Source organism: Mastomys coucha, unplaced genomic scaffold (assembly GCF_008632895.1).
Source record: "Mastomys coucha isolate ucsf_1 unplaced genomic scaffold, UCSF_Mcou_1 pScaffold13, whole genome shotgun sequence".
NCBI lineage: Eukaryota > Metazoa > Chordata > Mammalia > Rodentia > Muridae > Mastomys > Mastomys coucha.
In genome coordinates, this window is record NW_022196895.1 from 80,842,076 (window position 1) to 80,868,664 (window position 26,589).

Genomic DNA, 26,589 nt, shown 5'->3' on the forward strand with positions numbered 1-26,589 from the left:
GGACATCAACGGTGCACCAGCAGTTCTCAGATGGTTCTCCTGTAACTCTGGCTCAGCCATCCTAAGCAGCCACAGAATGGGGAGTCTCACATGCTAAGACACCTAATGGCAAAGGTAGCGCGAGCCATGCCCTGCATAGTGCCTTCCCCCTTAGCTCATGGGGGACACACATTTATTCCCAGGATCACCAGCTTGTGCAGCCCTTCCCACGATGTATTTATCGTTCGGCTTACTATTCTTAAATAGTTGACATCATCTCAAATTAGATTCCAAAGTAAATAGGCTTTTGACATCTTTTTGTTATTTTTTATCTTTATTTTGTAGATTATATAAAAGCCACACAATATTAAACAGCATAAAATACTCAAGTTTTTACTTATGTGGTGTATAAATTTTAGTAATTTAGTTTATCATGTCGAGCTGAAATGCTGTCATGATATGATAATGCAGAATTTACATTTCATGATTTTTCACAAGGACCTGTTCAAACACTGACAGTGTACTTCCTTTCTGTGTAATGTACTTTGTTCTGAAAGAGCTGAGGATCACAGTGAGACCAGTTCTCTTCATTCTCGGCAGGAAGCAGTACACTGGCTTGAGGCTTTTAATTTTGTTGGGAACGGTTATCTTCAACAATAATATATCTTGTAGGAGTCACTTCCACAAATATGTATCGAAATTCAAACTGGCCATTTCCTGGGTTCTGAAAAACATGTAGATGTTATTACCCTCGCCAGAGCTTACTGGCCCCACTGACCCTATGACCTGAGACTGTCATATATACCTCTTCCACTTCTGCATGGACCGTTCCTTGCTTCCCTGGTTCAGAGCCCTCAATGTAGAATTTCACACGGATGCGCTTTAGCCCCTTGTTTGCATATTCAATAAAACTGTTGAGAAAACACAATGCACATCCAGAGTCCCTTCACTCAGATTACCCTAGAGTGCCTCCAGGACACATTACCTGACATGCTGTCTCCGCCCACGTCTCGACGTTTCCCCGAAGCCTTTCACAGGCTCACCAAATACGCCAATCACCTGCAGAATAGATACTACACTTTAGTGTAGTTATGTGTAGTGTAGTTGTGTAGAAATGTGGTTCTTTTCATGGTTCCTATGTGATTCTGCACATGCCAAGTGATTTCAGGAGAATAAGAGAATCGTGACTCAAACAAGAAAACAAGGGAAAAGGGCATTATGTAAAAATCATACAGTTAAATAACTTAGGTAAATATTTCACTCGGGGAGAGATGGGTCACTGTTAATGGTAGCTTCAGGATGATACTGGACTCATACTGAGAGATAAAATGAACAGGCAATAAGTGAAATTATGAGCAGGTGTCTAGTAGTAAAAGCCATGAGGTCAAAATGAAAATTTAAAGCCCCATGTACATATAATGAGGGTAAAATATCAAGTAATGACATAAAATAAACCAGGTGCAAATCTTTTCCTAATGAGAAAATCCATTTGACATAGAAATGGTTTTCAAAGCAAATACTTTACAATATACAATATTCTCAAAGACACAAATACTGCATTTTGTCTTTGAGTGTTTTTATTAGTGCAAGCATATATGGGAAGGGAAGTTGTTAGATACCTAAGACCTAAGTAAGAGCTGAAAAAGGAATGTGCAAAGGGTTAATAGTTCAATCCTAGCAGTGTCAGATTATCTACTGTAAGGGAGCTTATGGCCTGGCAAAGAGCGGGACCCGGCAAAGAGTATGACAAAACATACCTTAAGCAACAGCTAGGAAGCCATGATCCTAGCAATACTCTATTCCTGTATTCTGTGCAGTTCTATTTGTCTCAATCTGAAAATGCTTGAGAGCCCGAGCCTGTGATTACTATTGCATCCTAAAAGTTGGGATGCCTACTGGAGACCACACAGAATTCTGTGAATTCCCACTGATTATAGTGGAGCACCCTAAGTGTAGTCCCCAGCCAACTTTTAACTCTCTTGGCTACACTTTGGTTTGGGATACAAAAGGAAGGATGCCTGAGACCCGACACAGGTGCACTTAACACCTGTGAGCAATGGGAAAGGGATAACAGTGGGGAGGAGAGCATACACAGGGACCAGGGTCAAAGTGTGTCAAAGAACAGAGACCTAGAAAACAGAAGAACAGCCCATCGGCTCAGCACTGTGACTCAGATGGGATGCATACCTCCTTCCCAATACAGTCACCAGAAAACTAACCTCGGGGTGTGATCTGCATTTGCCTAAGGCGTTCCCATAAATGATATTAGGACTGGATGAGGAAAACAGCTCTTTGAAGATCGTGTATAACAACCCGCCTGAAAAAGCAGAAAGAGAGCGAGCAATGAAGTGAAGTAGTGGGGTGAGAGGCTGTGCAAAGGTACTCAAGTGCTTGCTCGGATCTGTAACCTGTAATGCTGACTCCAACGAGCACCACTACCAAGTAGGTGACGTCTCTCCCAGCTTCTTTCACTGCAAAGAGAAAATGTCAACAGGTTACAAGTGTGTCCACAGAACCCTGGCCTCCGGAGGCTTCAGGTGTTCATAGCAGGTGACAGTGGATCTGGATCCAATGCACCATTCTCAGTAGTAGGTCATCTCAAATGCTCCCAAGCTTCAGAAAAAACTCCTCACCCCAGTGAAAACCAGGCCTAGCTCCACTTAGCTCCTGGGACCAGTAGAGAACTGGACTGTTTAGTGTGGCATGGCTGCTGTGCAAAGGGCCTAGGAATCTCTGGATTTCTGTCACCGATAATGATTTATCAGTTCTAGTAACAGAAAACTGCTTTTGTTCTAGTAACAGAAAACCCTTACCAGTTTCTTAAGAGTGAAAATGACCACATATGAGGCAACATGTACACAGGTCTATTCTGTCTAGATCAAGAAAAGCAACTCTTAACCCACCCCATAGACCCCACTGGCTAGTGCACAACATCAAAGAACTGTGCTTGGAGTTGAAATGTAGTTGGCTAGGAAGATCAATTAATCGAGGCTGTTAGTTTTTCTGCACTAAGTATATGAACATGGATTAAAGAGCAGTTTGGGGAGATAAGGTAATCAAAGGGGGAGTGTGTACAGACACATTATTAACACACATGCATGTTACCTGTGAAGCTACAACATCACAAGTACACTCACGGATTATGAGTGCACCTTACCTCTTTGGTACACTTATACATACATACAGTCACATGAGGAACCCAGATTTTTCTAACTTCAGTCTTTAAAATTTTATTTTCTCAAGAAAGTTTAACAGGTGGTATTTTTCCCCTATTGTATAGGTACAATGAAATATAATAAATCACTTATTTAAAAGTAGTCTTTACCATAACACTTTCAGTTTTCAGTACAAGTCGCTAACTTTGAGTATTTGCTGCTCTTGCAGACATCCAGAATTCAGTTCCCAGAAAGATCCCCATTCCTTTTGTTTCTGCGGTTCTCCGCCTCTGGTGCAGGCACTCCAAAAGTGGGGAGCACCAAGAGCTGACAGTCTGAAGTCCCCTTTCCCCCTCCTCTTACCTTTTTGAGACGCTGAGACGCCGGTGTCCTCTCTTTGATTTCTGCCAATAGACACTTGCTTGCTATTATCCTCCTCTGCTTTCCGGGGGTCCGGTCCTTGTGTACAGAAAGTTTTCTGGGTGAACCCAAGGACAGTTCTAGGTTGCACTGTTTTCTTCTGCTCTCGCAGCCCCCATCTCAAAGGCTGAGTTTTTAAGCAAGCTTTGGTGAGCACAAAGTGTGGCAATAACTGCCTGCCCAAGGATCCGTGCAGCTTCTCCGCATGCTGTACAACTCGTAGAAAAGCACAAATCATGTTCAAAAACTGTGGCTTCGGGACTGCAACTTCTAAGGTCCGTAATCCACACACTCAGACGGACAACACATGAAACACATTACACAATGTGTTAGGCGGATGTCAGGATCAATAATCTACAAGAGAGGTTAGGTACACTTTTTTTTTCCCTTGAATTAAAACGCCCTATTTACCTTCCTACTGACATTCACATCTTGCCCGCCATGCTTCCGCAAAGCATCCCGGGAAACACCAGACGTCCCGGGAATTTCCTGTTTAGCAACAGAAAGGAAGGCAGGATGGACTACATCTCCCACAATGCCACGCAACAGGGACGGCGCCCATCCTATTTTCCCAGACGCTTCTGCGGGGATTGCTGCGCGTGCGCTGTGTCCAGGACGAGGCGTGCGTTGTACTTGTATCCCTGGTTCGTTATTGGCCGCGTGGCTTAAACAAAATTAACAAAATCGGATTAGTTGCAAACTGCGTGTTCTCATGGCCTTTCTATAGAGCACTGTATCAACTGGGAAGTCCATGTCGTGGCTTTGCCATAATTATAAAAAACTTAAGCGTTTCCGTTTCTTCTTAGCTAACAAACGGAGCTGAACCGGACCACAACTGGCTAACGGATCAAGAACCGGCGTCTGAATGACCGGGGCGTGCGATAGAAGCCGGGCCTGGATAGTCCCGAACGTAGTGCACAGAGCAACCCAGTCCACGCATGCGCGAGCCCGGTCGCGGTTTTGCGCACGCGCGAGGGGCAGTGGCGCTGCGCTTTTCTGTCCCGCCGCTAGAAGGTGCCTTTTGGTCTCCATGGCCACCGGACGCGGTCGGATGATGAGACCGGGATGTTTCGGCCTCCAGGCGCTGCGGGGGTCCCTTTATGGTGGGGGCGCCACCTGGGGCAGCGCGAGGCTGGCCGCGGGGCGCTCCGGGTTCAGGTGACGCTCGGGGCTCGCGTGTGGGTCTCTTCAGGATCCCACCTCACCGCTCTTTCTAGAATGTCCGTCCTACTCTAGCGTGTGACTCCTGCTACTTTTTAACGCGGGAAACACCGTAAGCATGGCAAAGGGAGACCTCTCCATTCTGGAAACTAGGGTACCTCAAGTTAGGGACACAGGTAAAGTTACTGCCTAAGGAAGTGATGTACAATTCTAAGCATTCCATTCATTCACTGGTAGGTCCTATGCGAAGGCTCCAAGGCGATTTCCAGTCTCTGGGAGCCGACAGCAGCGCACACCTATTAGCACGGGCATAAGGCTCCTATGTAGCATTTAGTGATTTTAAGATGAGAATCACCCGTAGGGCATTTTGTGCACTTCTCCCACCACGCCAAGTTGTTTTTACACCGTCACAACTTGGTATGCAACTCGGTTTGCCTTTAAGCCAGAGCATGGTCCTCTCTCACAACAAGACAACGAGGGAACAGAATTTTAGGACATGGGAAAAGGGCCTCTGAAGAACCTTCAGTCACCCAAATAAGTACTTTACTAAACGTTCTTCCTTGTGACTGTTTAGAGCACTGTACCCATCACCCAAGTCCACGATCACCAGCTGGAGGGATAGTGCTAAGAATTAACATTTTTTCTTTTGAGACAGGGTTTATGTAGCCTTGGCTGTCTTGGAACTCACTATGTAGACTAGGCTAGCCTTGTTAGTTCTGGGATTAAAGGCTTGTGCCACCACGCCTGCCCTGCAAGAATTTATACATTCCTGAGGTTTTTCATTTCATTACTAGGGCTTCTTGACTTAAACCTTACATGGATGTAGCAGTCATGTACATTTTGCTTTCCAAGGAGCGAAATGGTGTGTAAAAACAATTTGTTAACAGGGTATGTCAACTGCTTAAGTTCTCCCTCTCCCTCCCCTGTCCTGAATCCTTTCTAGGTTACCCTGCTTTCAGAAAGATGGCTCTTTGTAGTGTTAAATAGTTCTTGACTGAGTTTTCACGATGCTGGACAAACCATAAGACTTGTGATGGAATGGGACAGCCTTTGCCAAAGTAAGAGAAAGGCTAGCCTTTAAACGGGAAATTTGAACTTTAAGTTGATTTCCTAAAATTACCTTTAGATCTTGCTCTGTCAAACAAGATGTAAGTTTGAACTTACTGATAGAGCAATGTAAGTAAAGTACTTGGCATGATGGTGTGGGAACCTGCTCTCACCCAGTGAACTGGTTCTGATCAGATTCTGATTGGTAAAGCTGAATCTAGTCAGCTGCTGAGCCTAGAATGATTGGCTGTATTGAGTATGGTGATGCGTGCCTAGCACTTGGGAATTGGAGGCAGGATGATCTCTGAACTGAAGGCCAGCCTGGTCTACAGCATGAGTTGCAGGGCAGCAGGGCTTATTCACTAGTTCCTCATTTAACACATATGTGAACACTGTATGTTGTAAGAAATATATCAGAATGCATAACAAGTTGGGTTAATTTATACCCATTCTGATTTTTCAAGCTAATGAATACAATTTAAAATTATTTTTTATAAATATGTTGAACTTATTCTAAGCTACCAGGCAAAATGTACACTCAGGATGTATTTCCCTTGCATTTCTGTCTGGACCTTGAAACTTTAGTGGATTCCACATAGAACCATTTGAAGATATCTGTGCAGCTCACTGTTTAGTGGAATGGCTTGTGTCAATGAGACAACAGTGTTAGGAAGAAATGGGGAGTGGCTTTTCAGTCATGTGGAGATTGGCCTGTGTCAATGTGGTGTCAGTGTTATTAAGAAATGAAGATGTGCTTTTTAGTCATGCCAACATTAAACTGGTAAACTGGGATGTTCCACTGCTAGCTTGGGACCATAATAGCTTTAAATATCTAGTTGGAGACAGTTGTGAAATGAGAGGTCTCTAATAAATGCAGAAAACAAAAAAGCCAAAGTAGCCATGCCAGTTCTAGAAAAGTATTCAAGGCATGTCCATAGTAAAATACCCTTGATTTTCTTATAAATGTAGGATACAATCAGTTTTAAAGCATTTAATATACTCCCTTGTGCAGAATGTCATTAAGATGTATTTGAAGGGTTCTGGTGTGATGGCTCACTGACTGCTCTTCCAAAGGTCCTGACTTCAAATCTGTTTGAATAAGGGAAAATATTTTGTACCCTATCTCTTCTAAATAACTGTTGCTAGAAAGTACCTACCAGCCTTGGCCTTTAACTGTTTGGAGAGAGGACTCCATGGTACACATTAATCTAGAGTTTTTGTATATAACACTGACAAGTGACAGATGACCGCTTACTTCATGAGTCATAAATCCATGCGCTCAGATGTGGTCCATCGTAGATATCCTCTTATGTGTAAAATTAATATAAAGACCTTGGGAGGAAATAGTCTTGAGTAGAAGTCTTCATAAGACATGAGTATATAAAATATTAGAACGTAGAGAATACACTGTATTTCCTGTACACGGCTACCACCAAACATTCTTCTGACTCTGACTGTATCTCAGCTTCAGTATGTTGGCTTTTTTTCCAGACGTGTATGTGTGTGTGTGTGTATGTGTGTATGTAATCATGCGCCCCATTTTCCTTAAAAAAATATTTTAAATATATTAATTACTAAAAATATATTTAATAACTATGGCCTGCCAGGGCCCTGCCCTGACAGTCAGGTTCTAGTGGAAGGCACCTGATGACTTCAATTTAACTCTTGCTATTCAGGGGCCAAAAGCTGATGGGAGCATCAGAAATGGGAAAGGAAATTTAGTTACTTGGGTTTTTTCCTTTGACTTAGGGACCTCTCACTGGCCAGGCAAGAGTTGGTTAGCTCTTTATGGGTCAGAGAGAAAATAAAATAAAATCAGACACATAGACCCATGCATTCCAGATGAAGCAGAAAAAGGCTACAATGCTACTTTATTGTTAGTTTTTATACCCTCTCAGGATAATTGATCACATGTTTTTCTTAGCATTTTTACAATGTAAAAGTTTATGGTAAGTTTAAGGCAATAGTTCATGTCATAGGCTTAGGGAGTTAGAGCAGTTTACATGTCTTTCCATTAAGACTAGTACTAGACTACTGTTTCTTTTTCTACCTACAGAAGTTCATTGTAAGTTTAAAGTGATAATTTTATGTCATAGGTTAGCATGTTTTTTGTCAGGATACAGATAATCTCCCTTGTGATATTTGGAGTCTTGCATAGGTAGACTGGTCCATTTGCTTTGGAGTCTTGCATAGGTAGACTGGTCCATTTGCTTTGGAGTCTTGCATAGGTAGACTGGTCCATTTGCTTTCTAGTCCACTTGCTTTTATAACTACCCACTGGTATACCCCAGCCATCTCAGCAGCCATCCAGCATCTCTTAATTGAGAAAAAAACTGAAGGAAAACCCCTTACCAACATCAATGCTTTTTAGGTAGATTTAAACTTGACCAACGATTGAAAAGAACTCTGTGTTCTTGGATCAAGCCTTCACATAGCCACGTTATATAAATCACAAACAATTTAGAGAGTAATTTTGTTTATTTTATGTATGTGGGTGCACTGTTGCTGTCTTCAAACACGCAAGAAGGCATCTGATCCCATTACAGATGTTTGTGAGCCACCATGTGGTTGCTGGGAATTGAACTCAGGACTTCTGGAAGAGCAGTCAGTGCTCTTAACTTCTGAGCCACCTCTCCATCCCTGGGCATCATTCTTTGCTTCTGATTTCTTTGTGAGGGCCAGTTAAATGGCCTGGAAGCTTTTCTGCTGTAGAAATCTTTGTTTAAACCTCAAATTTGAACACAACTATAAAAGTATACAATAGGATTTTTTGTTTGTTTTGATGAGAGCAGCTGGGGTGACATTTTCAGATTTCATCTCCCTCTCCTTTCTGGATCCAGAGTACAAACTGAGGACCACTGTTCTGGGCTAATTCAGAGACTTGGGCTGGAGAGAGTTGAGGTGAGGTGCACCCTGGGTTTCATTTGCTCCAGTGAATGCAGAGGCCTGTGCTGCCAGGCACGGTGTGTTTACCTCTATGTCACCTTTAGACGCTGGGAGAATTTATCCAACCATTTATGCCGCCAGGGTCTGGACGACAGCTGCTAATATTTATGGGGAGTTCCCCATGTTCCAGCTGCTCTGCTTGTTGCGATTCAGGGAGAGAAGATCTTTGTGCTGCTGCTCAGAAGTCATGGGGAGCTGGGTCTGTGGAGGGTTTGATAGCTGGTAGATAGTTTGATGTACTTTCTAGGCAGAAAGTAATAGGCTACATTGCTGCCCAGTCAACCCAGGCCTTGGGTAAGGGCCTTTTGTTGCTTATGCTTTGCAATAGTAGGGTGTTCTTGGAGTTGAGTTGGTATCTTTAACGGTCCATTTGGTATGGATTTTGTATATCAGCTTCGAGAGGTCTTTAGCTTTCCATTGACATTTTTAGGACAGCTCATTTTGCTTCTGTTTACATCCTTTTTTTGGGGAACCAAGATGATCCTGAGGGTGGTTGGGTGATAGGTTCTCATATTGTATCTATATGGCATGCAGGGTATGAGAATATGTCAGTATACAGAATATTAGTTGTACACTGCTCAGAGAAGCAGCTTCTAGTAGGTTTTCTCTGCCAAGTCAAGGTGGATTAAAAATATAAAGTCAGGTTTATTTGGGAAAAGCTCTCAGGGTTGGAGTTGGGTAGGTAGGGTAGGGTGGGTTGGGGTGAGGCGAAGAAAAGGGGTGCACCTGTCTCAGGAGATGAGGTCAGAAATTGCCAGACAGCCAGGGAGAAAGACAAGACGGGGCGGGGGAGAAGGAGAGGGGGTGGGAGAGAGATGGGGGGATAGGGATAGGGAGAAGGAGAGAGAGAAAGAGAGGGAGAAGGAAAAGAGGAAGGAGGAAGGGAGAGAGGGAGAGGGAGAGAGAGGGAGAGAGAGAGAGAGAGAGAGAGAGAGAGAGAGAGAGAGAGAGAGAGAGAGAGAGACCAAGATGGGGGGGCAGAGAAGGGAACTATAATTCTGAGCTCTTGGGAATGCTATGAATGTTGAGGTGGTAGGCAGGCACTGCACGGTACACCTGGCAGAGGCAGTGAATTCACCTTTATATTAACAGGCTTAGGGCTAGGAGGTCCCAGCCTAACAGCTTTTCCAAACATTTCCAAGAAAAGTAGAATATCCACTGGGAGCACTTCTTGGGGCTGCCTCATAAAAGTGGGACCTGTGGGCAACTTCATGTGGGACTTCTTGTTGTTTCAGATCTCCCATAGTCTGAGTGAGCATCACTTGTTTTGAGGAATGACCCTAATATAGAGTAGTTTTAGAAACTTTGAAAATGTCTATTTTATCTGGTCTAAAACCCTGTTATAAAATGCATTATTTTATGCATCACTAGAAAGACAGCCAATTAAAATACAATTTATTGAGTATAAAATGTGGGAAAACTTTGGATATAGGTACTTTTGTGCATAACATAGTATTAACAGTTTTAACTCACAGATGGGAAGTTATTAAAAATCTATGGTTTCTACCTCCATTAGGTTTCTATCTGTTTTAATTAGATTTAATTGTCAGCTTGACACAGCCTAGATCCACTTGAGAAGGTAATCTCATTGGGTTTGCCCAGATCAGATTGGCACCAGGGCATGTCTGGGTGACTGGGTGACTGTTAGTTGGTGGCCTAGCCTACTATGGGCAGCACCATTCACGAGGAAGGTGGTCCTTGGCTCTAGAAAGCTCGCTCAACATGAGCCTGTGAGTGAGCCAGCAAGCAGCATTGCTCCATGGACTCTGCTTCTCAAGCTCCCATAGCCTGGAATGAACTGTTTGCTCCTCTAAGTTGTTTTTGGTCAGGGTATTTTATCGCAGGAAGAGAGTGAAACCTGAACAGCATGTGTGTTGTTTCCCTTCTGCTTCCCTCACACACACTGTGGAATATTCATCAAACAACCTATGTAAGAGAACAGAATCAGACTGTAAAGTGCGGCCTTTAGCTTCATACCTACCTCATGCTTCATTTGCACCTTCTATCCTCTCTGTTCTATGTTCTGTTTTATGTTGAAAAATCCTTATAGTTTATTGATCCTTCGGAATTTTGAAGAGGGGAAGAATAATTTGCTTCATTTGGTAATTGTACAACTCACAAATTATACAATTTTACTTTCAGAAAGAATTCTGGAGACTCATCTCTCAGGCAAGACCAGCACAGTGAGAAGCCTTCTTCTATCAGTTTTATATCTCTGGACAGGTAAGTAACCTGCTTCTCATGGGGTGGCAGGCTTTAGGCATTGGATTTTTAGAGGAAATTATAGTGCAGCATATACCAAGTTGCTCTCTTGAACTTTCTAAGAATAGGATTGTGTAGGAAGAATGTACAACACAGAGAGTTTGGCATGAGTCATGAGCTTGTCACTATTAGCCTTATGAGACTAGTTTTATGAAACTAAACTTCTAAAGGTAACAAGTATGTTGAAATTTTCCTTTTATTGAATTGTCCTCATTAATTACTTGTCAGTAGATAAAGACCGGAAAGCCAAAAGATCACGATTCTTCTGAAGATGGACGGGTCTTTGGGGTCAGTAATTTGGAACTCTTTTGTCTCTCTACTGAGTACTTTACTGCGACCTTTGGAACCAAAATCCATAGAATTGTGAACTTATGCTAAGATGTGTGCTGTAATACCGTTTGCGGGACACTGACATTAGCATCCTCTGGAGTCTTGCGGTGTTTACCCCAGTTTGTGTTATTGTGGTGAGAATGTGTTTCTGATCCTCCAGTTCCTGCATTTCAGCAGAGGGGCACACATGCTCGTGATGGAGGCACTGAAGTTCTGCCTGTTGATTCATCGTGGGCAGATGTGGTTGACATGCTGAGAGAGCCAGTTCTCCAGGCCCTTTGCTCTCTTAATTGGTCTATGCAATGAGAACTGTAATAACTAGAACATTACAATCAAGAAATTGATTGAGCCTGATATAGCTGTCTCCACCAGTGTCCAACTAATACAGAAGTGGAGGCTCACAGCCATCCACTGGACTGAGCACAGGGTCCCCAATAAAGGAGCTAGAGAAAGGACACAATGAACTGAAGGGGTTTGCAGCCCCATAGGAGGAACAACATGAACTACCTAGTACCCTCAGAGCTCCCAGGGACTAAACCACCAACCAAAGGGGTACACATGGCTCCAGCTGCATATGTAGCAGAGTATGGCCTAGTGGGTGGGTCATCAATGGAAGGAGAAGCCTCAAATGAAGGCTGTATGCTCCAGTGTAGGGGAATGCTAGGGCCAGGAAGTGGGAGAGGGTGGGTTGGTGAAGAGGGGGAGGAGGGAGAGGATAGGGGAAACCAGGAAAGAGGATATCATTTGAAATGTAAATAAAATATCTAATAAAAATATTAAAATACAAAAAATTAATTGAGGATGAAAGAATAGAAGTTTGCCTATTAAATGAGATGAATATGTCTAAAGTCCTCTCTTTAGGGTGCACAGCCAGTTGTATTCTGGTTATTTGTCGATTCAGTATTGGTTAACTTGTTTAACTTTCTCCCCCTCTCTCAGAATGCCCCCTGAAATCTTGATAAATATATTTTCTTACTTGGATGCGAAGACCTTGCTGCACATTGCATGTGTGAACAAACGCTTTTATGATTTGGCCAGTGACAAGTAAGGAGAATACTGTGTTGTGTGTTATATTTGATACCAGAAATCATGAAAATTAGTAGGCATTTTAGCCATTTTCTAAAGTAAGAAAATTAATTTTAGTATAATGTTCAGGCAAATTTGCATTTATGAGTGTCAGATAAGGGATGTTTGCATGTACTAAAGTTAAACCTCTTACTATTAGACTCTAGAATAAAACTGGTTTGTGATCAGGCTTCCTGGGCATGATAGACTCATCCATTCAGAGCCTTTTACCAGGTCCTGGTTTCCTGGGCACATGGCCTGTTCTCTGCAGATCATAGAGAAGTGGCAGGGGACCTTTGCCAAATTGACTTAGTTTTTCCTCTCAAATCTGTCAAACAAATATACTTGCTATGTGGGAAGAGTGAAAATGGGGAGGAGAGAGACTCAAGTGGGCCTTACCTTGGGAATCAGGAGGTCCCACAGGTAGGCTCTGGGTGTCTGTTGATAAAGACAAGCCACTGCATCTGTTTTTCACTGTGAGCATGGGGTTCTGAGAAGTGGGGTGCCCGGGAACAGTGAAAACAGATGACTTAAAGTCAAACCATAGGTCCAAGCTGGTGTTCTGCTTTCTCTGGAGATCTCCAGACAGCTCTGTTCTGCTGAGGACTGTTCTACTACCAGTTCTGGATAAGCCCAATCCAGTCATTTACTCCTGGTTTCCTTTTGATTACTATGACTCAGCATCCTATGACCCCAGCCTCTTGATTGAGACCAAAAGCTAACTTTTTTTCTTAATATTACAAAAGAGCTAGCTGGGTGGGAACCCCACCCTGGAGTTGCGATTTCTGCCTGAGACTGACCTTGAAATCAGGAATCTGCCTGCATTTGTATGTGCCTGTCTTTATATCTTTCTGACAAGCTAGCCTCTGTTCCTTTAGATCTGTGAAGCTCCTTATACTATGCACATTGCGTCCTTATATTTTTGTATAGAGAAATTATGTATTTTCAAACTGCTTTTGGAGTTCTTTTCCACAGCCTTAAGGGCTGTCCTGAAGGTCCCAGCATTTACCATTTGCTGAGACATTAGCTACACTCTCACCTCCTAGCCTCATCAGTCTGAGAGTAATTAATGTTAACAGGGATGCCATTCCTTAGAAGAATGTGAAAGCATGTACACTATTATACAAGCCTCACCCACAGCAGCCATCAACACTGAAGGCAGCTCACACCTTACTGGCTCTGTCCCAGGGCAGAACCTTGTCATGCAGTCCATTACACAGGACCAAGCAGGACACAGCAGAAACGGAGGTCTCCTAATAGTTAAAGCATATTTTGTGTGGCTTTTTAGGGTTCGTTCTTACTCAGTATCAAAAGATTATGCAAATATTAATTTTTATGCAGAACTCACAGATTGCTAGGAAAAGAGTATAGGTGAGTTTGATTTGTAAGGTAAGGGCATGGGGAATGAAGTGTAGGTAGGGGACATTCTCTGCTGGTTCTCAGATGCTAGTCTGTGAATATCTATTTCATGGATTCTGCATTTGTGAAGATTATAGTTTGAAGGTGCTTTCAAATAGAATCTATATTTTCAGTTTCTTCAGGTCATAGTAATGGATAATCTTTTTTTTTTTTTTGGTTTTTTTGGTTTTTGGAGACAGGGTTTCTCTGTATAGCCCTGGCTGTCCTGGAACTCACTCTGTAGACCAGGCTGGCCTCAAACTCAGAAATCCGCCTGCCTCTGCCTCCCAAGTGCTGGGATTAAAAGTGTGTGCTACCACTGCCCAGTGGATAATTTAGCATGTCTGGTGCTCTGTTTGCTTTAAGTGAGGAACCCACAGTAAATCCTATGACTTCACCGAGGCTATCCTCGACTGTCCTCACCATTCAGAGTGTGCAGCTGATTAGAAACAGTGGTTTTTGTGTTTTAATTTAAAAGGTATTATATAAAATTCTTACACCAGAGGCTACATGTTTTATCTACATCAACTACTGGGTATTGTTTTTGACAATAATTCTGGATCATTTTGCTTCATTAAAATGTGTTTGTATTCATGTATATATGCATATTTGAATGCACAAGTCTAGATTCAGTTATGTCATCTATATGGGTAAAAACTAGCTACCCCCCTGTGTCTATTGGGAGGACTAACTAAATGAGTTAACTAAAGTATGTGAATTCCTTAAATAATCGACAGATGAGTGCTTAGGAAAACTTATTTACCTTTCTGAAATTAGTACATGTTCATTGTTAAAAAATAGGAAGCAAAATGATTGTATGTTTACTATTGTCTTTGTGTACAGTGCTTTTATGTATGTACAAACCCACAATAAACCAGATTGACACCATATAAACTGATTTTTTTTCTACAATTGAACTCCCATTTAGTTATCTTGCAGAAAGATAGTATGGGATTCTTAATTTGAACCTGACTCTGGGAGCAGGTATTTCCCTTTTACGTGTTTTTTAAAACATTTTGCTTCACATAGTCTGAATACATAAATATATTATACATTCATGAAATTGGACTATTAATCTTTAATATGTTGCTGTTATAGCCTTCAAACTGATGTGTTCTATCTTTTTCTTCTAGTCATATTTGGGTCCAGACCTACTCAGCTGCATTTACATTTACAAGACCACACTGGAAAGCTACTTCAGTGGAGGAAACAGCCACGGGTGTGAACTCACTGTCAGTTAGGGATAAAGAAATTGGATACTGGAAGAAAGAATATATTACAAAGCAGATTTCATCTGTGCGAGCAGTTCTTACTCACATTCTCAAGCCTGTCAACGACTACAATGGTCTTCCCATGAGAATCAAAGAGACCCTCAGGTGTGCAGGCCACTCTTGAACACTTGCCTCGGTGTTAAAAAAAATCTTCCAGTTTTTAACCAGATGTTGTCATCTCCAGGTGTCTATGTATACAGAGGATGGACAGGTTTTTACTCAGTTTTGCTAGTTTAAGGACTGAAAGTAGGGCCTTACAGTTCAGATCGAGGGAACTGTCTTTGATAGTTTACTTGTGTGCATTTTTGTGTCTTCAAAATATACAGTATTTTGATAGTAGCCTACATTTTTTGTAAACAGCAGGAACAAACAGCCTTGAGATCTTGAGTAAAGCCAGAATGTTGAACTGCTAGTCATAGAACATCACAGATCCTCAGGGAGTGTTTCCTGGGAGGAGAGAAAGAACCGTTCAGAAAGTGCTGTGGGTAAAATGAAAATATGTCAGATGTATGCTGAGGATTTTCACGTTTGTTTTTATGGGAATGATTTGTAAAGTTGCTGTTGTGTGTTGATGAGTTCTTTCTTTGAAACATTTTCAGCTTTTTTTTTTCTTTCTCTAGAACATCTGGCTTAGGTTGGGCAATTATCTTAAGAGAAAAAAGTGGAAAAGAACACATCATGCAGCATGATGACCTCTTATTAAATGATACATCTGCCACTGTTTGGTGGCATGGCAAAAATATGCCACATCTAGCCACATTGTCCACCCTGGATTTATATGGTGTGATACCACTTTTTATGCAGAATAAAACCCCTGAGCTGAAGAGGTAAGTTCTGGTTCAGCAGGTCATTGGCAAGGCCTCCCGGAACCCCACCATTAGTTGGGATTCTATTGTAATTCAAAAATTACACTAGTGTATTTTAATTTGATTGTATCTTAGACACCTTCATGTCATTCTGCATTTCTACAGAAGATGTTGGGCGTGTGTCATACATAGCTCTAAATTTAAATTTCTTGAATCTTACAATAGTAATGATAACTACATTAAAACTTTGTTAGATAATTAGTGGATTTTCTACATTTTTACCTGGAACTATTTTAACCAATGATATAAAATTAGCATATTCTTGGGGCTGGAGAGATGACTCAGGTTAAGAGCATTGTCTACTCTTCCAGAGGTTCTGAGTTTAACTCCCAGCAACCACATGGTGACTCATAACCATCTATAAATGAGGTCTGGTGCCTTCTTCTGGCCTGCAGTAGAATGCAGGCCGAATGCTGTATATATAATACAAATTAGCATTTTACAATTGTAAAATGAACACTCATTCTTTTTGACTTTGCCCTAAGTCCACACACACTCTAAGTCCTTTTCACATTCCTCAGCAGTCATTGTCTAATAAAGCTGCCCTCTCTGCAATTGTGCTGCCGTCCCATCTCTTCCCTGTCTTGGTGCCTTTGACTTTGCAGCAGCTGCTTCTACATGATCTTCTTGTTCACTATAGTTCCCATGGGTCCCTCTTATCTCTGTCTCTGTGCTATTATATGGTTTCCCTGGAGTGGACCTGCCATTGGCCCCTCTGGTACCGGCTCAGACTGCTTAGTGACCATGCTCACACATGCTCACACTTTCAGTGCTTGTGCCTATGCTCGGTGTGATCTGAATATTATCACTCTGCCTGCAGTCTGTGGGCCAGGGCTCTCATCTTGAGGAAAGACCCTCACCTGCATCTTTGTCATGGACAGATGCTCTTACTTAAGCTTATTTGTTTCTTCTACAGAAATGCTCATGGTGTTTGCAAATAATTTCTCTGTAACTTTCTACTCTCAGCTGCATTTCTTGTTAGTGTTATTATATTAGTTCATGTACTCCATGCCCTCCATGTTTGTGAGAACGATTATTTCAGCCTCAGGGTATGGCTGTAGCTTGTAAAGCTAACGTGAGTTTGTCTCCAGAGTCTGTTTAATATATCCATAGGCAACTTGAGAGAATGTTTTGCAGCCTTGGTACATTGAAGATGGAAGAGAAGAGGTTTTATGCCATGTCCAGCTAGCTGCCTCTTTCTCTGTTAACTATACAGTGACAGTGACTGCCAGCGACTGAGTCTCTGTTAGGTGTGCTATCAGGGCATTTTCCTTTTAAATTTCCTCATGTTGCGACCTAGTCTGGGATAGTTGTAAAGTCATTGTCAGTTAGAGCTAAGATTTCCTGTTGGCTTTTCTTGTGCCATTGGTCCTTTGTTCATTGCCCAGGCATATTCTGTAGGTGCTGAGTCTATTTTTAATTAATGTCATAAACTTCTCACCAACCAGCTCTGCCTCCATATCCTTGTCACCATAAAAGATCATCCTGCCATATGAGAGCTGCAGAGCCATAGGTGGCCCCACTGTTTGACGCAGTACGCACAGACTCTGGATATAGCACCCCAGCACCTGCTCTGTCTCTTGCAGGCCGACCACAGATCTCCCCCCTCTCTCGTCTCCTGAGCCACCCCTGCCTGTTCTGCATGTGTTGTCTGCCATGCTCTGTACTTCTAGGTGACATGCCCTCTGCATGGCTTCATTCAAGTCTTTCTGGAGCATACTGAAGTTTAACACATCGGAGTAAATTTACTCTTGGTCATTAGGAGTTATGTGTGGCTCTTGAGTGAAAATACTCATGATTTTGACTTAAATTTATTTTCTAATATTTCAGTTTTCACACCACTCATATTTGCTTTGCAAAAATTTGGAAAGAAAGGTACACTTGCTCTCAGAGGAAGAGCCTGTGGGAGGGAAAGAAAACAAACATTGTAGGGTAAGAGACTTTGTGTTTTCTTAATTATGCCACTTGGTTTGAGCATTTTAGTGTATAGAAATCGTTTTTGGTTACACTAATGTGACTTGACAACAAGCTTACATTTTTCTCTTCTCTCTTGGCATGGTCTTCAAAGTCCACGATGGTTGTCTTTAATTGGAAAGTATGATCTGAGTAATTTAAGCAACTTTACTATGATTGGCTGTGACAGACTTATTCGGATATTCTGCCTAGATCCTGGCCTCCTGGTGGGGCTGTGGAAGGTAAGATGAAGTTCATGCACAGACTGTCAATTGTTCCTTCATAGTCCCATGTGTGCACATTCCATTATCAGACTGAATGTAGACTCCTGGTGCAGTCCAGTAGATGCATCTTAGTCTGTGTGCTCTCTGCTGATGTGGATGGCAGTCATCTTCTACCTTCCAGTTTCTACACAGTGTCATTCTTTAATGTCAGGGCACCTTGCCACTTCCCCTCCCAGTCGGTCTATGAACCATTGTTCCTTTCAAATCTGCCAGAGTTTCTAATAGTGCATGCTCAGCATGGTGACAGTCTCTAAGAATCTTTCTGACTTGTGGATGTGACATGGGACATACTCTTCAGAGTCATGGGAGTTTTGGTCCTTCTGGGGATCTTTTTTTTAGATTAAAATGGAATTCTATCACTTGTAGCTTTGCCTCTCTCATCCAGCTCTGCTCCTCCAGCCCCTTTCATGGCCTCTGCCACTCTCAACCTGAGGCCTATTATCCCTGTGCATACACATGTCTTTATGTGTGCACAAGCATGTAATAACAGCCTACAGAGTTCACTTTTGTTTGTGTGTATGTAGTTAGAACTTATTATTGGATAACCAATTAAGGGGCTGGGAAAGGTATAATTCTCTGCCTCTCAGCACTCATTAGTTGCCTGTAGTTCTTTTCTCTAGGCATGAAACCCTGGGACAATTTCCCACTTCCATGTTATTGTTAGTGTTTATCATGTCATTGTTTGGACATTTCTAAGACAGCAGACTTACCAGTTTTTCTAAATCTTTATGCCTCTGGTTCTGCAGTGTTCCCTGAGCTGTAGATGCTGGAGACATCATGTCGATGTATCTACTAGGGCTGAGCAACCTGTCGATCTCCCTGATTGTGTCCAGTCCTGTACAGTCTCCATTTGCTGTAAAGAGAAGCTTCTATGATGTGGGGCAGTAGCTATGCTTATTTTGGTTTAAGGATAAGATTTAGAATATAGTAAGGAATTAGACTGTGTTAGCAAAGTGGTAGCCATAGGTTCCTTTCTAGTGTCCAGGACCTCCCCAGCCCTAGGAAGTGGCTAGGTGTCTGGTAATAGTGTGATTTCCTGCTTGTGAGTCTGCTTTAAGTTCAACTAGACAGCTGCTAGTTGCCAGCCAGCAAGTGAGCTTCACATCTTTGCACCTTTACAGATAGCTTACTGTGCTGGCTGGTCATTGTGGTTTATAGGTGTTGCAGTGGCATTGGACTATTAGCATCTCTCCCTTGGGAGCTTGCATAGTATTTTCTGGTACCATAGAAGCTAAGCCACAGGAAAGAGGCTTTTGGGTCAAATCCAGTACAAATCATTGAGCCATCTGAACTGTGTGTCTGAGGCATCCACTGTCTTCAGCAATAGGGATTCACTTTCAACCAAAGGCATCGGTCTCTGACCAGCCATTCAGAAGGTTTCTCGTAGGGTTATATTCTGGTTATACTTCTGCATCCACATTACTCTGTGGCTTTAGCTCAGAGCATTTATGAGAGCATTCTGCGGATTGGTAGTAATGTACCCCTGTGTATAGTGACTGGACAGAATCACCTTTTTCTGTGTTCTGCAGCAGCATCCTGACCGACTGTGGTGGTCATGACTTAAGTTCATCTTGCTGATCTGATTTGCTTGGAGAGTGCCACCTTCAATTCAGGCTTACCATTCAGGGGTGGCTCAGCCACCAGCATCAATTCCCTACAACCACATTTCTGCCATTTAACCTAGTAGGCAAATGCATCTTCTAAACCATGCAGCAATCTGCAAAGGAAACATTGTTTTAATTTGATCTGTGGCTGTGATAACCACCAGGATCAGACACATCTTAGGACACAGTCCATCACTGAGGGAAGTCAGGGCAAGAAGCCAGATCACCTAACTAGGCGCTGGAAGCTTGCTTTTCTCTCTAGCCTCTGCTCAGCTAGCTAGACTGTCCAGAGCCTCAAGCCAAGGAATTCTAGACCCTCCTATGTCAATTACCTATCAAGAACATGCTCCATAGACAGGCACACAGGCCAGTCAGATCCAGGCAGTCCCTCTGTTGTGACTCTCTTGGATAATTCTGGGTTATATCAAGTTAATAGCTGAAGCTAACTAGGGGAAACATTATCTCGTAATGCTCAATATTTGTGAAATTTACCAGACATCTGTAGGGTCTTACCAATATTGTCCAGGTTGAAAAAGCCTGAATTCTCCCCCTCCCACCTCCCTCAAACACACACACACACACATATATATATTCATATAAATAGCACACAGCAATCATTGTGTAATAGAGCATTTTGCTGTGTCACAAGTTCTAGGACATGGCTGCATGCTTTGCATGTTGAATGATGGACCAGTTCTTGTATGTAAATCTTGATAACAAACACTTCAAGATGATAAGCTGTGATTTTCATGATGAACTTGTGAAAAATTAAAATGCTGCTACTGAATTATGTTTAACTTTTCAGAAGAATAATGGACTAGCTTTTGTCATGGCAAATCTTCATTACCATCAACTCGTGGAGAGAAGCACGTTTGGCTCAGCCACTCTGTATGTATCTGTATATGGGTGAATTTTATTTTTGTGTGGTCGGGATAGAGGGTTCTATCTCAATAGCTGGGTGCCCCTGTCTTTGGCCACTGAAGTCAGAATGTTCTTTGTAGAACTACTGTCTGAGGGTCAATCTCATAGTTACTGTGGTGGTCTTATCGTTGCTCATGGGACCCTGCCTATGTGCCAAATTTTGTAGAAGTTGCTGAGGACAACAGTTCTTTGGTGTTCATAGCATGACGATTATTGGGATTCCTATATAGCATGTCATTTGCAGGAGGTAGTGTTTTGAATAGATAATGTTTAGTATTATTCTAGCCAGATATCTTACCTGTGATTTTGACAGATTGCACATTTTGTTTTGCCTTTCAGTCCCTATGAGCCGCCATCTAAGTGGACAGTGTTGGTGGATAACAGGCCAATGTATGGACCGCAAAGCTCCTTCCAGCTGCACATTGACATTCGTGGTGGTGTGATTTTCTGCCTGTGCGGCAACTTCCGCAATCTCTTTTCCAAGGGAGGTAAGCCTAAGTCAACTTGTTCCCTTGTGAAGTTTGTGGGTTGTAGAGAGAACGTATGCCCAGGTGGTCAGTTGATAATGTCTCTTCATAAGGCTTAAGAAGTACTGTAGCCAGGAAGTCTCTCCACCCTCTACCTGTCTCTTTCATTCTCACTCTCTAACCTCTAAAGGGATGCTTGGCTCATCTTTCCCAAACCTTCCCTTCTTTAGCTAGGAAGTCACAGCTGAACAGAGTGACACGGGTTTTTCTCATGCTTGCACTGCCTCAGCATTTGCCATTTGCCACATTTTCAAAACAAATGAGATTAACATTAACTCTCCCCCCTTTTTTGTATTTGAATGCCTTTTATTTTCTATTATCACTGTGGCTCATACTTTGAGTACTATATTGAGTTGGAGCTGAGAGAGTGGACACTTGGCTTCTCATTTAGCATGGTGGTGGTTGGTTTTATTTAGTTATTATGTCAATGTGTGTGCCGTGTCCATTTGTAGTTTCTTTTTTACTTATCATTTTGCATCCACTGGGATCATAATCATGTGCTGTAGTTTTGAGTGGGAACCTACAAGTGTCTGCTCTGGGTGGCTGTTTGTGGGCACAGGCAGCCCCGGCATGTGTCTGCTCCAGAGAAAGCTGCTCATTGCAGAGTTGGCCTCAGTTGATAGGCTGTGCAGATAAAAATCTCACCATTGATGCCTTTAATCCCAGCACTTGGGAGGCAGAGGCAGGTGGATTTTTGAGTTCGAGGCCAGCCTGGTCTACAGAGTGAGTTCCAAGACAGCCAAGGCTACACAGAGAAACCCTGTCTCGGGAAAAAAAAAAAAAAAAAAAAAAAACAAAAAAAAAAAAAACAAAAAAATTCTCACCATTGGAATCCAGGTATACGCCTCCATACTCTAGTCCACACTTGGCTACTTTGTCTTTGGTGCTGATAGTGCTGGCAGGCAACTCAGTGTCTGTCAAGGCGCTTCCTGCCCCTTCCCGGCCTGTCGTCCTCTGCACTGCCAACATCCAGCCTATCCATTACTTGTGTGGTGATGAGTGATTGTGAGGACATACGATAGGTGTGTGATCCCTAGAGTTCTCCTTCCATTTGATCCTGTGACCAATACTGTGGTCTGTAGGGTCCCAGGCCTTTCCTGCCTGGCCCCAGTACTGCCATTGTCCCTTCTCTGGCATCATCCTCTGCTGTGCTTTGCCCTCCCTGTCCAGCTCTGGCAGCACTAGCTCCCGTGGCCTTTGCCTCAGCATGACCACCATAGACCTGCACAGCCTTCTCAGCTCAGCTCATTGTCAGCTGTGCTGTGAGACTGCCATGTCTGGAATCGTAGGCTCCCCTAGTTTTACCAGTTAAGAATATGATGCTGTGTGTTCATTTTATGCCTGGCTATCTCCTAGAATGTCAGTTTGGGCACTGAGTGAGTATGTGTCCCCTTTCTTCATTTGTGTTGCCCTTATCTCCTCCTGTCTGTGGATGCTCCTGAAGGCCACACCGCTGAAGGGCTCTGAGAATCATGACCTGTTACTGTTCGCATCTCAGGGACTCAGGCTTATCGGATAGCAGCTGTAGTGCCATGTCTTGTGCTTCTTAGCCTAGGGGGAAGAGGAAGGATTTGCTGCCGAAGAGGCTGCTGCTGTGGTTTAGTGCCAATGCTGGGCCACAACAATAGGATGGCAAGGATTTCAGGAGCATTCTATGGAGGAAAATTCTGCCTTTCTGCCTCTGAGTCCAGGCAGGCCCCCAAATGCCACCAAGCCTGCTTCTCAGGAAGCCATGCAGGTCCCATGCAGCCACTCTGGTTGTGCCCTGGCTTTCTCATTGTCTTGCTCTTTGGAAGGAGGCAGGCTCACAGTCATCAGTGTCTGGCTGGTTTGTGTCTGTGCCCATCGTAAAGTGTTTCACAATCTGCATGTGGCTTCTGTGTCTGTTTCATCTTTCATTTCCTCATGGCAAGGAAAACATCAGGCGTTACCAATCATTCTGTAACATCTGTTTCTATTGCATTAATTGCATTTTAAATTTTTACAGCTTTATAGAAATGTGAAATGTATAAATAGAGAGGTCCAGTATTGTCTGTACGCAGAATCTACCTGTTTATAGTTCCTTTTTCTTATTTGTCACACCTTATCTCCTTCTGTATGTGTGTCTGTATACATATACATATGTTCATGTACAATTCATCTGGCTACTGCTGATTAGGATGCAGTCGACTAGGTACTAGGGCTATCTGGGGGAATACTCCAAGGTGCAGAGAAGAGGGTTCCCACTTTCCATTATTCTAAACAAATACAGCTTAGTAGCTTATTCATGCATTGGTTATACCTGACATAAGCCCTGGTTATCTCAGGATAGCAGGAGTTGCTAGTGCTCAGACACACTTGAGTATTTACTCTAGCTGCTGTGCTTACTCATGGCGTTATGAAATAGAACCTGATCAGCCTTCATCATCCCAGAGAGAGCAAGCACATGGCTACATAACCATTGGTGTGGGAAATGTGGAGTTAGATAGCCTTTATCGAGATTGTGTGCTGTTCTTCCTACTCTTAAGGCTTTAGTTTTACAGTCAGAGGACTTTACAATATAGTGCACTTCCTCTCTCCGAATGATTCTGCCAAGAGTCAGCAGGGGGAGCTGTTGCCATCAGAGTATAGCATTTTCACAAGTAGGAATGGATTGCCAAGCTATGTCATTGAAGTTTGGGATGATAGAACTTTATCCTTATTGAAAAAAAAAAAAACAAAAACAGACAAAAAAAAAAAAAAACCTACTTTGTCCCCACCAAGGATGAAATATTTTATCATGTCCCTAGAATTTAGGTTGCTCTATGCTCCATTTGTCCTCAGTGAGACATGAGAAACCTGGCCTGACACTGATGAGAGAGCATGGGTCAAGGCCAGCTTGTCAGGTCTTGCATTAACAAATGTCAGAGTCAAGGATGAATTAGGCACAGGAATAGCCTAGATCCTTGCACTTAGGTGGTGAGGCCAGAGCTTGCTGAGCCAAGTGCTTTTATATAAACGGCACGCCCACTGCATGCTCAGGGGGCGGCATTAGGAACTCTGGTAGCTCTCTGAATGGAGGCCCAAAGGAGAACCATGGGGCAGTCTAGACTAGCCTAGTTCAGTATCTATATTACTGCAGCATAGCCTGAGCATGGTCATCGTGTATGGTATTCCCTTTGAAAACAATCGTGTGTGTACCAGTTTCATTTGTGTGTACCACAAATCAACTGCAGTTGTTTATTTAGAATCTCAATGGAGATTCTAATTAGCTCTGAGGGATTAGGATGTTGCCTAGGATAAGCTCATAGGCTCTATTTTCAGCAGCATGGTGGACAGGTATGTGGGTTGGTAGGTAAGTATGAAAATGAGGAAGTCCTTTTGGAAAAATGCATAGAGAGATAAGCGCAAAACTTGGGTCTGTAAATTTAATGATGAGTTACTAGAAACTTTTCTATATATGATGTGGGTCTAAGCTTTAGATAATAAGATATTAATCAGGGAGACAGGACATTTGCCATGACATTTGAGACTCTTGTGTGACCCTTGCTACTGCTACTGCTTTTCCTTCTGCCACCATTTCTGTATTAATTGTTCCTCTTTTTCTTTGTATTATGAATTGATAACACCAAGTGAAATGTGTCTGCTTATATATTACTGTACTCCTGTCACTAAGGAAGTAGGGTGTCACAGAAGAGATGGGAACCCAGAGAAGTGGGAAAATACCACTGTTCATCACAGTTATGTTATTTGAAACCATTCAGTTACATCTGATAAAGTCATCCTATCAAGTACGACAATTCATAGTACTTGGGAGATTGATGTATTAGTGGATACATTCTACAAAGAGGAAAACGCCCAATGCTGCACTGTTACCATGTAGGTGGACCTAGTTCCCTCAGGTAAATCTAAAGACACATTTTCACTAGGAGTGGTATGACCATGGTAGTACTGTGACCTAGTACCACTGTATTCCCAGATTTCTACAAGGAAGCAGGTGCCCAGCATCCACCTCACAGCACCAGCATTAGGACACAGTGAGCGGCCACCTTATCACTAGGTGATTCTCCTGGATAGTCAAAGGCTAACCTTCTGAGCAGACCTTGGGACTGTATTACCTGCTGTATTAGCTCTTTTCTACACATTTTGATTAGGCTATGGTACAGCCTGGTGAATAGAGGAGATAATCTAGCGCTGTCTTTGAAGTGTAAATTGAGCTTGCCAAAGGGCCTGGTCAGCAACGCAAAGGATAAAGGAATGCATACTTATTTGATCTTCATATCAAGCTAATTATTACCAATTTTCAGAAGCAGAAGGAGAAAGGTTTTGCACAGTATGGTATATTGTAGTAGTTAGGGGAAAGCAGAAAGAAGTGATTTTAATAGCAAAGTATGCTATCCCAGCCTTTGATTTTTTTTTTCTTTATCCCCATGACAGGGTTTCTCTGGTAGCCCTTGCTGTCCTGGAACTCACTCTGTAGACCAGGCTGGCCTTAAACTCAGAGACCTGCCTTGCCTCTGCTTCCCAAGTGCTGGTATTAAAGGCAGTGCACCAGCACCGCCTGGCATAAATGAGTACACTGAAGCTGTCTTCAGATGCATCAGAAGAGGGTGTCAGATCTCATTATGGATGGTTGTGAGCCACCATGTGGTTGCTAGGATTTGAACTCAGGACCTTTGGAACAGCCATCTCTCCAGCCCCCCAGGGTTTCTCTTTTAATCATGAATGGGTGGTTTTACATTTTATATTTTATGCTTTCTCAGTTTCCCATCTGTGTTTGAGTGCTGTTATTGGTCTCATGAACAGAGAATTACAACACATTTGAACTCTTTGGAAGAGTATTTTAGAAAATTGGTAGTTTTTACATACTTTCTAAGAAATAATTTGATCTTTCTCTTTCACAAGATTGTTAATTATTGATTCAGGTCCTTTGTTAGTGATAGGAATAGTCAAATTATTTCAGAAATTGTGGAGGGTTATTCAAGGATTGAACCATTTGGATTTGTTCAGTTTCCTTACTGCTCTTCTGTGGTGCTCATGTCTCATTTGTCATATCTGATAATCATGTAATCTATGTCCCTTGTTTTCTTTGTTTAGTTAGATATTGATTTTATTTTTTTAAGAACCTTTGATTTTGTTCTGACTCTTACTCTAATTTTTATTTTCTGTGGCTTATTTTGGAATTCTTGTTTTCAGTTTTCAGATGGTTTTGTTTTCTATTTGTTTTGTTTTCGTATTCAGGCTGTACATTTCCATGAAACCCCACTTGAATGCTCTTGCGAGTTGTGAGTATTGATCATCATTATTGGACCTGTGTTCAGAGACACAGTAAGACTTTTCCAGAGGGACACATAGGTGATGCTGGACTCCTTGGCAGAGTAGGGGGAGAGCAGGAAGCAGTAGAGCACGGGCGTCTCTCTCTGCTTCCTTGTTCACACTGTT

The 26,589-nt window shown here is 42.5% G+C and overlaps 2 protein-coding genes across 6 annotated transcripts in view; one reads left to right on the forward strand and one right to left on the reverse strand.

Moving 5' to 3' along the window:
* Nucleotides 1–292: 292 nt before the first annotated feature.
* Nucleotides 293–4,097, reverse strand: Timm21 (translocase of inner mitochondrial membrane 21). Its single transcript, XM_031366201.1, has 6 exons — nt 3,498–4,097; nt 2,388–2,450; nt 2,199–2,296; nt 965–1,038; nt 785–890; nt 293–703 (listed from the first exon to the last, which is right to left on the reverse strand). Exons 1-6 carry the CDS (start codon nt 3,790–3,792, stop codon nt 605–607), a joined length of 735 nt encoding a protein of 244 aa, XP_031222061.1. The 5' UTR covers nt 3,793–4,097; the 3' UTR covers nt 293–604.
* A 66-nt stretch (nt 4,098–4,163) lies between these two features.
* The window catches only part of Fbxo15 (F-box protein 15), a 35,090-nt gene continuing 12,664 nt past the window's right edge, over nt 4,164–26,589 (forward strand). Inside the window, exons 1-9 of one of the 5 annotated variants that reach the window (XM_031366196.1) lie at nt 4,164–4,712; nt 10,851–10,931; nt 12,240–12,344; nt 14,897–15,139; nt 15,655–15,861; nt 17,731–17,832; nt 17,969–18,095; nt 20,547–20,629; nt 21,002–21,150. In XM_031366196.1, coding sequence (XP_031222056.1) covers nt 4,420–4,712; nt 10,851–10,931; nt 12,240–12,344; nt 14,897–15,139; nt 15,655–15,861; nt 17,731–17,832; nt 17,969–18,095; nt 20,547–20,629; nt 21,002–21,150 — 1,390 coding nt within the window. In that variant the 5' untranslated portion in view covers nt 4,164–4,419. Of the gene's footprint in view, nt 4,713–4,808; nt 4,828–10,850; nt 10,932–11,198; nt 11,259–12,239; nt 12,345–14,896; nt 15,140–15,654; nt 15,862–17,730; nt 17,833–17,968; nt 18,096–20,546; nt 20,630–21,001; nt 21,151–26,589 lie in introns of those variants that run through there. The other 4 variants (XM_031366200.1, XM_031366198.1, XM_031366199.1 and 1 more) reach the window with 4 other exon arrangements.

What these genes read in the sequence shown, in the direction of transcription:
- Timm21 (XM_031366201.1), bottom strand. Translation starts at nt 3,792, where the DNA reads ATGATTTGTGCTTTTCTACGAGTTGTACAGCATGCGGAGAAGCTGCAC. An exon ending in CGTCTCAGCGTCTCAAAAAG is followed by an intron (nt 2,451 to 3,497) that starts GTAAGAGGAGGG and finishes TTCTCTTTGCAG; the next exon opens with TGAAAGAAGCTGGGAGAGAC. An exon ending in GGGCGGAGACAGCATGTCAG is followed by an intron (nt 891 to 964) that starts GTAATGTGTCCT and finishes TTTTCTCAACAG; the next exon opens with TTTTATTGAATATGCAAACA.